The sequence below is a fragment of the Somniosus microcephalus genome, chromosome 8 (genome assembly GCF_052327205.1).
Source record: "Somniosus microcephalus isolate GS21.2 chromosome 8, FLI_Smic_1.0, whole genome shotgun sequence".
NCBI classification, from domain to species: domain Eukaryota; kingdom Metazoa; phylum Chordata; class Chondrichthyes; order Squaliformes; family Somniosidae; genus Somniosus; species Somniosus microcephalus.
Genome location: NC_140994.1, coordinates 272928107 through 272940902, shown reverse-complemented (window position 1 = coordinate 272940902; position 12796 = coordinate 272928107). Strand labels below are relative to the sequence as shown.

At 44.6% G+C, this 12796-nt stretch overlaps 1 protein-coding gene across 1 annotated transcript in view; it reads right to left on the bottom strand.

Annotated features, from left to right (window-relative positions):
- The window catches only part of larp1 (La ribonucleoprotein 1, translational regulator), a 143116-nt gene that overhangs the window by 84568 nt on the left and 45752 nt on the right, over positions 1–12796 (bottom strand). Inside the window, exons 3-4 of the mRNA XM_085996204.1 lie at positions 2019–2045; positions 1441–1612 (exon numbers count right to left, since the gene is read on the bottom strand). Coding sequence (XP_085852330.1) covers positions 1441–1612; positions 2019–2045 — 199 coding nt within the window. The remainder of the gene's footprint in view (positions 1–1440; positions 1613–2018; positions 2046–12796) is intronic.

The window sequence follows — 12796 nt, the reverse complement described above, 5'->3', positions numbered from 1 at the left end:
TAAATCGAAAGTTTCCTGTATATTAAAAAGAGCAGAGGAACACCACTGTGTACCTCCCTCCAGTCTGATAAACAACCCTTCACCACCACTCTCTGCTCTGTCCCTTAGCCAGTGTATCCACACAGCCACTGCCCCTTTAATCCCATGGGTTTCAATATTGCTAACAAGGCCATTATGTGGTACTTTATCAAACACCTTTTCAAAGTCAATACGCACGTCAACTGCACTGCCCTCATCCACTCCTCTCTGTTACTTCAAAGAACTTGATCAAGTTAGTGAAACGCGATTCGCCTTTAATAAATCCATGCTGACTTTCATTTATTAGCCCATACTCTTCCAAATGCCACTTAATTTTGTCCCAGATTAATGTCTCTAAAAATTCCCCCACCACTGATGGCTGACTGGCCTGTAGTCGACGGGTTTATCTCTCTCCCCTTTTTTAAACATTTGCAATCCTAGTCCTCTGGCACCACGCCCATATCTGAGGAGGATTGGAAGAGAGTGGCCAGAGCCTCCGCAATGTCCATCCTTACTTCCCTCAGTAACCTAGGATGCTCCCCATCCCGACCGGGGGACTTTTCTACTTTGAGGACTGCCAACCTTTTATGAACATCCTCTTTATCTATTTGTATCCTGTCCAGTATCGTTACTGCCTCCTCCTTTACTGCTACATTGGCAGCATCCTCTTCTCTAGTGAAGACAGATGCAAAGTCCTCATTTAGTGCCTCAGACATGCCCCCTGCCTCCACAAAAAGATATCCTTTTTGGTCCCTAATCGGCTCCACCCTTCCTTTGACTACCCTTTTACTATTTATATGTTTATAAAAGACTTTTGGGTTCCCTTTTATGTTAGTCACTAATCTATTCTCATGTTCTCTCTTTGCCCCTGAGTGTCCATTTTTTAGACCTCCTCTGTACTTTCTATATTCAGCTTGGTTCTCTACTGTATTATGAACCTTACATTTGTCATAAGCCTCCTTTGTTTGTCTCATTTTAATCTCAATATCTGTTGTCATCCAGGGAGCTCTAGCTTTGGATGCCTTTCCTTTCCCCCTCACAGGAATGTGTCTATTCTGTACCAGAACTATCTTCTCTTTGAAGGCCTCTCATTGTTCAATTACTGGTTTGCCTACCAATTTTTGATTCCAATCCACCTGGGCCAGGTCCCTTTTTAACTCACTGAATTTAGGCCTCCTCCAGTTAAGTAATTTTACTTTTGATTGTTCCTTGTCCTTTCCCAAAACTATTGTAAACCTGATATGATCACTGTTCCCCAAATGCTCCCCCACTGAAACATGCTTCACTTGTCCCAGTTCATTCCCTAGAACTAGATCCAGCACTGCTTCATTCCTTGTTGGGCTGGAAGCAAGGACACAGCGATGGAGCAGAATCCCCCATAGCCACCCCCACCCACCCCCCCGCTTTAAACCAGTGGGATACCTTTTCTCTTCTGTGTAGATTTCTGTGAATCCTCATCGGCGCTCCGTTCCTCTGGTGATTCGTCCGACTTGGCTTTCTGGTTCTCTTTGCTCTCACTGCTGTCGCATTTCTCTGGCCGTTCCTTCCTCGCGGGAGGCTTCTTGTTCTGTTGTGGCTTACTGTTCTGTGGATGCTGCAACAAAATGGCGTGAAGGCGATTTGACAAATGCTTCCAGCCATTCCTTGACCTTGCCCTACAGCATCCTTTCCCTCCCCTCACCAATCCACAGCCCTCCCACCTCCTGAAGATCCTGTCTCCTTGGTGAGGTTAGCGCTCCACAGGCATCCTCGCTGCCATACCTCACCCAAGCACCCACCTTTCATGGTGGGTGTCAGAGCTGAGACAATCCTGTTCCCACCCGATATCCACTCACACTTTCCAGGAGGAGCCCTCGGTCAGTGATCAGGAGCAGAAACCCTGGTTAATGTCGTCCCCTCCCTCAGCTAACTGCATTGATGGGGTTAATTGAACCGAACACACAATACATCTGCAGCAGGGACACATTCATCCAATAACTGACACCAGCAATTCTACTCACCTCAGAGGTAATGACCGGCTCCCACGTCTGAAACACAAGAAGAGCAGCATTTAAAAACCAGACAATGACCCTGAACTCGCAGTGAAAGACACTCAGTGCAGACATAACACTGCTGAGAAAAAGCAGCTCAACCTCATTCTTTGATCTGGACATTCAGAGCTTCAGTACGACATGGTGGGACAGTAACACCATGGCGACAGTATCAGAGCGTCTGTAGAAGTACGTGTATATATGTCTGTATGTGTGTATGTGGTGTGTGTATATGCCTGTATATATGTATATGGTTTGTGTATATGGTGCGTGTGTATATGCCTGTATATATGTATATGGTGTGTGTGTATATGGTGTGTATATGCCTGTATGTGTGTATATGGTGTGTGTGTATATGCCTGTATATATGGTGTGCGTATGGTGTGTGTGTATATATATATATATATATGCCTGTATGTGTGTATGGTGTGTGATGTAAGAAAAAGGAGACTTACCATCAAGTAACTTTAAAGTAAGCTTTAAGTAACTTATAAACACACTATATACACAAGAGAGGTCTTTACCATGCCTCTGGTAGAAGCCTCTTACAATACTGAACAGACCAGTATTTATACCAGTCCAACAGGAAGTGACATGACAGGAAGTGAGGTATGTACACAGTTCATAGTTCATAGTTCACAGGAAGTGATGACATAACTTCCCGGAAGTTATCATTTTTATCACATTCTTCCCTCCTGCAGGATTAGGAGGCTGTGGTCTACCTTTTGGTCCGCAGCCGCCGAACAAGGAAGAGTCGCACCCGTTTGGATTCCCGTCGTAGAGGGTCGCTGGTCCGCTTACATGCGGTTGGCCATTGGTCAGAGTCTGTGTGGCCTGGATTGCCCTGTGAAGGGTCGGGGAGATCATGGCTTCGAGTACGAGCCCCAATAGGTTCAAAGTCGGACTGCCTCTGTTCAGAGGGAGGTGCAGAGCTGGTCTGTGGCGGATCAGTACTTTCATGCGCGGTACTGGGAGGGTCGCAACCTTGAGCACGGGGTTCTACCGGCACCAAGCTAGTTGGTGTCCGATCAGGATCCTGGAGAGGGGTACCCGATAGGTCCCAAGAGTTTCCTGGTGAAATGCCATCACCCGATGTCCCACTAGGTCCTGGTGGGCAGGGAGCCAGATCCCGTAATGATACGGTAGATTCTCGGCCGTCGGAATATCGTATGTTTGCATAGGTGGGGTTGGCATCGGTTAGTTCGACCTCGTCTACAAGAGGGTCATTTTTAGACGTCCGAACGTATCTTCGGAGTAATACAGGTCCAGGAGTAGTTAGCCATGACGGGAGTGATGTCCCATGAGATGAGCGACGCTGGAATCCAAAGAACCGCTCATGAGGTGTAGTATTTGTGGCTGTAGAAAGCAGGGACCGTATAGAGTGCAATGCATCCGGAAGCACTGTTTCCCATTGCTGGTCTGGTAGGCCCCGAGATCTTAAAGCGAGACGTACGGAATTCCAGATGATACCGTTATACCTCTCTACCTGCCCATTTCCGATGGGATGGTATGGTGTTGTTTTGCTTGTAGCAATTCCCCGTTCTGAGAGGTAGTCCTTGAGTTCCCTTGACATAAAGGATGGACCCCGATCTGAGTGAATATAAGCCGGCATGCCACAGAGAGAAAATACCTGCTCAAGGCAGCAGATTACTGTGGACGCCAGCATATTGGAGCAGGGGAAGGCAAACGGGAAACGTGAATATTCGTCGATCATGGTGAGCAAATATGTGTTCCGAGTTGAAGAGGGCACTGGGCCCTTAAAATCGATGCTAAGTCGTTGCATCGGTTGGGTTGCATGTATGAGTATACCATCTGAGGGGCGGAAGAACTGAGGTTTTAATTCCGCACAAAGCCGGCATTCTGAGCATATTTTCTTTACATCTCCAGTGGAAAAAGGGAGATTCCGTGATCGTACGAAATGTAGCATGCGCGTAACGCCAGGATGACACAAACCATTGTGGACATCCATGAGAGTGGAGGATGACATAGTGGAGCAGAATGCCCGTGTGAGGGTGTCCGGGGCCACATTCTCCTTGCCAGGCCGATAGAGAATGGTATAACCAAAAGAGGCCAGTTCCATCCTCCAAAGTTGTATTTTATTATTCTTAATTTTGGTTCGTTTTCGATTATCGAGCATGAAGGCGACTGATCGTTGGTCCGTGATCAATGTAAAGTGCTGGCGAGCTAGAAAATGGTTCCACTTCCGTACTGCCTCTATGATGGCTGTGGCTTCTTTCTCAACCGGAGGATAATGTAGCTCGGCACCTTGTAAGGTCCTGGACATAAATGCTACAGGACGACCTTCCTGATTCAGAGTAGCCGAGATCGCCACCTCCGAGGCATCACATTCAACCACGAAAGGGAGATTCTCATCGATGGAGTGAAGAGCCGCTTTCTCCAACTGTTTTTTGAGAAGGTTAAAGGCTGCAACAGCCGCTGTTCCCAGTGGAAATGATCTAGCATGCAGCAAGGGTTGGATTTTGTCCGAAAAATTAGGAATCCATTTAGCGTAGTATGCAAACAGACCGAGAGCCCGACGTAAAGAAGCCGGATTCTTAGGTGACGGGAGCTCTTGGAGCGGCGAAGTCTTTCTGGGTCTGGCTTAATGATACCATTGCCTACGCAGTAGCCAAGGATGTTGATGGTCGGTTGCGACTCAACAGATTTGGATTCATTCAGGGTCAAATTACGGCGATGGAGGGCATCCCGAAATTTTTGGAGGTTGGAGTCGTGTTCCTGTTGATCGTGACCTGCAATGGTAATGTTATCAAGATAGGGAAAAGTGTCCCTTAGGTTTTCCTGCTTAACCAGGCCATCCATTGCCCGTTGAAAGACAGCCACTCCATTAGTAACCCCGAATGGGAGGCGACGAAATTGGTACAGCCGTCCATTAGCCTCAAAGGCTGTGTACTGCTTATCTGAGACCTTCAAGGGTAACTGATGATAGGCACTTTTTAAATCGTAAGTTGAGAACACTTTGTATTCGGCCAGTTTATTAACCATATCATCAATGCGTGGCAATGGGTAGGCGTCCAAGTCGGTATATTGATTGATGGTTTGCGAATAATCAATGCATAGTCGCTGTTTGTGAGGTTTTAGAGGGTTCTTGACAATGACGACTTGAGCCCGCCAGGGCGACGAACATGGTTCAATGATATCCTCTGCTAGAAGTCGAGAGATTTCAGCCGCAATAAAAGATTGGTCTTCCTGATTAAAGCGCCGCGATTTCGTTATTATCGGTTGGCATTGAGGCGGAATACTGGCAAATAATGAGGGTTCATCAAGTGAAGCTGCTGATAATGCACAAAATGGTAATTTAGATGGTATATTAGAAATAGTAAGTCCGGGTTTGGATCCACCAAACTCAATGGTGAGTTTCTTATGCTGTTTTTGGAAGTCCAGCCCTAAGAGGAGATCACTACATAAGTCTTTGAGCACCGAAAGTCGGGTGGAGGGATACATACGACCATGAAGTGTCATATCAACAACACAAAAGCCGGAGATTCTGGTATTAAGTGATGACTGGGCCATCGCAATTGCCTGGTCCGATGGGAAGACATGTAGTTTCAATTTCGCAACAATCTGTTCCTTAATGAAACTATCAGTACTTCCTGAGTCAATTAAGGCATCTAAGGTATGCCCTTTAATTGAAATTTTTGTGGCTGCATGAGACAGGTTCTGTGGGCAAGCAGCTGTAATTGGTGTCGTTGCACAGAGAGTGGCTAAAACTCTCGGTGTGCTTCTTCGGGAGAGAGCTCGAGAGGAAGCTTGATAGGTCCTAGCTGGAGCATCTTGATAGGCCCTAATTGGGGCAGTTCGGTAGGCCTTAGCTGGATTGGCCCTCGTAGAGGCCCTTGATAGGCAAACTTTAGCAAAGTGTCCTTTTTTCCCGCAATAACTGCAGATTGCATTGCGAGCAGGGCAGGTTTTCCTAGGGTGAAAAGCATCTCCACAAAAGAAGCATTCCTTCCTAGATTGCCAAGAGGCTGCTAAAGTGGGGTCGTCCTCCTCTTCTTCATCAGAATTATCAGAATTAGATTCCCCCATGATAGGGTTCACCTGAGACCGCTTGAATTGTCTGGTTGCAGCTACAGCAGCAGATCGAGATCTGGGCAGCTGATAGAGGTCTGCATTTCTCTTTGCCAAATCCAGTGAACAAGCTAGGTCAAAAGCTTTTTGTAGCTCAAGTGTTTTACTTTCTAGTAGACGCTGGCGTATAAATGGAGAGGCAATCCCGCAGATGAAAGCATCACGAATCATTTCTTGGCGGTACAGCTCAGCTGAGGCTGCCTGAAAGTTACAATCTACGCTGAGCCTGCGAAGTTCTTGCAGGAATTCGTCAATTGATTCCCCTGGCCCTTGTCGGGCTGTGGCCAGTAGATGTCTAGCATAGACCTCATTTGGGGTCTTCGCATACAGTTTCTTAAGTGCCCGAATCACCTCTTCGTAATTATCCCAGTCATCAACATATTCAAACACTGTTGGGGTCACATAATTGACAAGTATCTTCAATTTAGCAGGAGCATCCGCTTTACATTCATCCAGAAAATTCTCAAAAGTACGATACCAATGCTTCCATACCCTGCCAGCTGCTGGTGTATTCGGGTCCAAGTCCAGACGAATAGGTCTAAGGATTTTCTCCATGATGGGTGGTTCCCTGGATCCTTAACTTCCGAGTTTGTCTGAAGGTCTAGTATTTGTCAGTGTAAATACTAAGTTACTTAAATTGATGTAAGAAAAAGGAGACTTACCATCAAGTAACTTTAAAGTAAGCTTTAAGTAACTTATAAACACACTATATACACAAGAGAGGTCTTTACCATGCCTCTGGTAGAAGCCTCTTACAATACTGAACAGACCAGTATTTATACCAGTCCAACAGGAAGTGACATGACAGGAAGTGAGGTATGTACACAGTTCATAGTTCATAGGAAGTGATGACATAACTTCCCGGAAGTTATCATTTTTATCACAGTGTGTATGTATATATGGTGTGTGCGCGTATATGGGGTGTGCGTGCGTGTATGGTGTGTTTGTGCGTGTGTATGGTGTGTGTGCGTGTGTATATATATGGTGTATGTGTGTATATATATGGTGGGTGTGTGTGTGTGTATAGTGTGTGTGTGTATGTGTATATGGTGTGTGTGTGTGTGTGTGTATATGGTGTGTGTGTGTGTGTGTATATGGTGTGTGTGTATGTATATGGTGTGTGTGTGTGTGTATATGGTGTGTGTGTTTATGGTGTGTGTGTGTGTATATGGTGTGCGTATGTATATGCCTGTGTATATGGTGTGTGTGTATATGTTGTGTGTGTATATATGCCTGTGTGTGTGTGTATATGGTGTGTGTGTGTATATGGTGTGTGTGTGTATGCGTGTGTGTGTATATGGTGTGTGTGTATATGGTGTGTGTGTATGTATATGCCTGTGTATATGGTGTGTGTGTATATGGTGTGTGTGTATATATGCCTGTGTGTGTGTGTGTGTGTGTGTGTGTGTGTATGGTGTGTGTGTGTGTATGTATATGCCTGTGTATATATATATATATGGTGTGTGTATATGGTATGTGTGTGTGTGTGTATATGCCTGTGTCTATGTATATGGTGTGTGTGTATATATATGCCTGTGTCTATGTATATGGTGTGTGTGTATATATATGCCTGTGTCTATGTATATGGTGTGTGTGTGTGCATATGCCTGTGTCTATGTATATGGTGTGTGTATATATGCATGTGTGTATATATGCGTGCGTGTGTATATATGCCTGTATGTGTGTGTGTGTGTATATATCTGCCTGTGTATATGGTGTGTGTGTATGGTGTGTGTATATGGTGTGTGTATATGGTGTATGTGTATATGGTGTGTATATATGGTGTGTGTATATGGTGTGTGTGTGTATGGTGTGTGTATCTGGTGTGTGTGTGTGTGTGTGTGTGTGTGTGTGTGTGTGTGTGTGTGTGTGTGTGTGTATATGGTGTGTGTGTATATGGTGTGTAGGGTTGCAAAATTCTGGGAATTTTTAAAAGAGGAAACTTTCCATGGGAATTTTCAGGAATTTATGGGAATTTGGGGAATTTAGAGTTTTTTTGCACACTGATGATTTTTGTCTCTGACCCTTATATTATCTTTGTCGTCAAAATAGACATACTGTTCCATACAAATAAAAACAGGCTTTCAAAACTTTATTTAGGTTATAATTTTGAACTTTATTGAACCCCCACAAAAAAGACCCATCTAAAATAAAATAAAAAGAGCGTCAGCTTATTTAGCCTGTAATTTGTCCTTATTTTGTCCCTTTGAGTCTTCTACTCATGAGTGTTCTGAGTCTTCTACTCCTCATTGCTCCTCCTGATTCTCTGACTCGGGCTCTGACGTGTCCATTTCCTCCTCTGTGTCAGTGTCTAGCTGTGTGGTGGACACTTCTGTATCTGGCTCAATAAGTTGTAGGTTCGCCCGGATAGCCACCAGTTTCTCCACTCTCTTGTTAGTCAGCCTGTTGCGCACCTTTGTATGCGTATTCCCAAAAAGTGACCAGTTTCGTTCAGAGGCCGCTGATGAAGGTGGGATTTGGAGTATCACCGATGCAATAGGTGACAAGGCCTCAGATGCACAAAGTCCCTTCCACCAGGTATGTGCACTGATATGCTTGCATGATTCCCATATCCCATCCCCATTCCAAAGACCTTGCTTGGTAGAGAACTTTGCCCACGTCCAGATTGAGATGGTGTGAGAGGGTAGAAATCACACTGTAAGCGCTGTTGATCTGTTCTCCAGAAAGTATTGGTCTCCCAACATGCTTTGGGTCCAGCATGTATGCTGCAGCATGAATCGGCTTGACACAAAATTCTTGACGCGTCTGTATGAATTGAACAATTGCCTTCTCCTCTGCTTTGAGCAGCAGGGATGTGGGTAGGGCAATGCTGATTTGTTCTTTTAAATCAGTAAAAAGCCTGAGAACATCCGACAAGCCAGCATCATCTCCTTCAATCTGAGCAATTGCAGATGCTACTGGTGAGAGTAGTTTAAGGCTGCTAACCACTCTCTCCCAAAACACATCACCCAGCAGTGTTTTCTTGATGGTGGTTTCCATATCCCCAGACTGGGATATTGCCATTTCTTGCAGCGACTCCTTACCCTCCAGAAGGCTGTTGTACATTATGACAACACCACCCCATCTAGTGTTGTTGGGCAGCTTCAGTGTGGTGTTCTTGTTCTTTGTCATTTGCTTGGAGTTGTAGGTTGCTGCAACTACCTGTTTTCCCCTGACATACTTAACAACTTGCTTGGCTCTCTTGTACAGTGCTTCCATGGTTCTCAAACCCATGATGTCCTTGAGGAGCAGGTTAAGCCCATGAGCTGCGCACCCAATAGATGTAATATGAGGGTAGGCCTCCTCCACTTGAGCCCAAGCAGCCTTCATATTCGCAGCATTGTCAGTAACTACTGCAAAGACCTTTTGTGATCCAAGATCGTTGATGACCGCTTTCAGCTCATCAGCAATGTATGTGCCTGTGTGTCTGTTGTCCTACACACACGACGCTACATCACCAATAGTGTATTATTTTGTATATTTTAAATTGAAGGAGAACAGAGTTCAACAAGTAACTGGTTTATTTGGTATAAAGTCTGATTTACTTACTGCATCATCACAACATCAGCAGAAAACAAAATGACTTCCCTCAGGACCCCCAACCTGGATCTTAAAAAAACTATAGCAGTCTTACAGATGCCTGCAGGCCAATCACAATTCGATATACAAATATTACAAATAGAGGGAGCTAATCGCTCATCCACCCAATCAGGACACATTTGTTCACAGTCACACACAAAACTTGTAATTATTAAAACAAGCCAAGTAAGAAGATAAACATATATTGATTAAGAAATTCCTTAATAATTAAGATCCCATCTGTTAGTAATTAAGAGAGGACCTGTGGAAAAAAAAGAAATAAAAAAAAAACACTATTATGCTAGCATGTGCTTTTTTGGGCAAAATTCCCAAGCTAAACTTCCCATGGAAAATTTCCGGAAATTTCCCGGAAACTTTCCACCCCTTTGCAACCCTAATGGTGTGTGTGTGTGTGTATATCTGCCTGTGTATATGGTGTGTGTGTATATGGTGTGTGTGTGTATATATATATGCCTGTGTATATGATGTGTGTGTATATGGTGTGTGTGTATATATGCCTGTACGTATGTATATGTGTGTGTGTGTTTCTAGTTAATTCGGAGCAGTGATATTTGAGACACCAGTCACTCTCCGCCCATCCGAGAATGTCTTTTATGCTTTCTCCCTCCCTCAGCACCAGCGTCCTATTCGCAACACCAGGCTTTCTCCAAATCCACCGGACTCCACTTTAGTTCAAAATCTCTTGTGCATAACCCTCATCGAGTGCCCCGATAGTCCACATAAACAGCCACCATTGATTCTCCTCCATCTACCACTTCGCTGGCCATTAATAACTCTACTCGGTTACTTAGACTTGACCTACCTTTCAAAATACCCTGCTGACTCTCCCCAATCAGCTTATACTTTCCACTCGTCTCTGATGATGCATTCTAGCAATTTTCCCACTCCTGACATTAAACTCACTCGGCCTGCAGTTTCCTACATTATAACAGTGACTACACCTCAAAAGTAATTAATTGGCTGTAAAGCGCTCTGGGACATCCTGAGGTCATGAAAGGTGCTATAGAAATGCAAGTCTCTTTCTTTAATTTATCCTACCAAAAGCTGTAGAAGCCTTTCAAACAATATAACCCGATGGATTATCGGATGATTTTACTGTACACTGACTGAGCTGTATTGAAAGCTCCTGACCCAGCACTGTACTGCTCCAGTACCCTGTTTAGGTCATGAGGATCTGTTAATGAATGTGCTTACACTGACACCCAGTGACTAGATTGGGTACTACAAGAAAATCCAAAACAAAAACAGAAAATGCGGAAAACACCCAGCAGCTCAAGCAGCGTCTGTGAGAGAAGAGATCAGTTAACATTTCAGGCGTAGAGCCTTGTCAAAACTGGAACTACATTTAAAAAGGAACAGGACATCAGGAGGGACACCCGCCACCCCAGCTCAAATTTCACTAAGTTATCAGTCACTCTGTCCTTAATTATAGATAATTTCTGGATCGTTTTCTCCAGAGTACAGTCACACCTCAGAGGAGAGCATAGGAGCAGGAGGGGGAGAGTGTGACTGTCAGTCAGCAGGGTAGGGGGAACCGAGGGGAGATAGAGGAGGAGATCCCGCAGACACTGGTATTGTCCAACAAGTACAACTTGCTACCTGTGAGGATGAGGATAAGGAGATTAACCGTGGGGAGGAGAGCCAGAATGCTGACTGAGGCACCATGGAGCAGGAGGCTGTCCAAGGGGAGGAGCAGAATAGAAAGGCTGTAGCCATCGGGGATTCTATAATTAGGGGGATAGTGTCCACTGCAGCTACAATCGAGAGTCCCGAAGGATGTGTTGCCTAGATATCGCGGAGCAACTAAAGAGGGAGTTAGAAAGGGAGGGGGAAGATCCAGTTGTCATGGTCCATGGATGAATAAAGAGATGAGGGTAAAATTGAAACTAAAGAAAAAGGCATACACTAAGTACATAGACAATAAAGGAGAGGACGGCAAAAGGGAATACAAAGAGATTAGAAAGTAAAAAAAATGAGCAAAGCAAAGAGAAACTATGAAATTAAATTATCAAGGAATATAAAAAGGCTGAGACTTGATGGAGGTGTTTAAAATCATGAAGGGTTTAGATAGATTAAATAAAGAGAAACTGTTTCCACTGGCTGAAGGGTCGATAACCAGAGGGCACAGATTTACAGCGAATGGTAAAAGAACCAGAGGCGACAGGAGGAAAAATGTTTTTACTCAAGGAGTGGTTAGGATTTGGACTGCGCTGCCTGATAGGGCAGTGGATACAGATTCAATAGTAGCCTTCAAAAGGGAGTTGGATGAATACTTGAAGAAAATATTGCAGGGATATGGGGAAAGAGCCGGCACAGACCAATGTTCCCTCTAATTCATTCAAAATTCCACACATGCACGGTTTGTCCATTTAAAAGTTGGTTCACTATCTGTGCGGGACCTGCAGAGCGCTGTGCGGAGGCGCAGCCTAAAGGGAACGTTGGCGCAGACCAATATTCCCTCTAATTTTTTTTCTGCTGCGTGGTCCCTTTAACAGGCTGCGAGACCCATTCAAATTTCCACGCTTGCGCAGTTTTTCCATTCAAAAGCTGGTGACTGGCCTGCACGGGATCTCCAGACCACTGCGAGGCCACGCAGCTTAATGGGAACTTTGCCGCACTCAATGGGCTGAATGGCCTCCTTCTGTGCTGTACTATTCAACTATTCTAAATAGTAAAGTAACCTACAGACATATAAATAACAAAAGAAAAAGTCAGGATAGGGATAGGGCAATAAAGGGATGCACACAATAAACTCTCAGGTAATGACAGCAAAATGGCAGAAATATTGAATAATTACTTTGCCTCAGTATTTACCAGGGAGACTAAATGTAATATAAATTAAAGGGTACAATACTAAAGGGGGTGCATGAACAGAGACTTGGGGGTATATGTGCACAAATCATTGAAGGTAGCAGGACAGGTTGAGAAAGTGGTTAAAAAAGCATACGGGATCCTGGGCTTCATAAATAGAGGCAGAGAGTACAAAAGAACATAAGAATACTCTCCACTTGCCTGGATGAGTGCAGCTCCAACAACACTCAAGAAGCTCGACACCATTC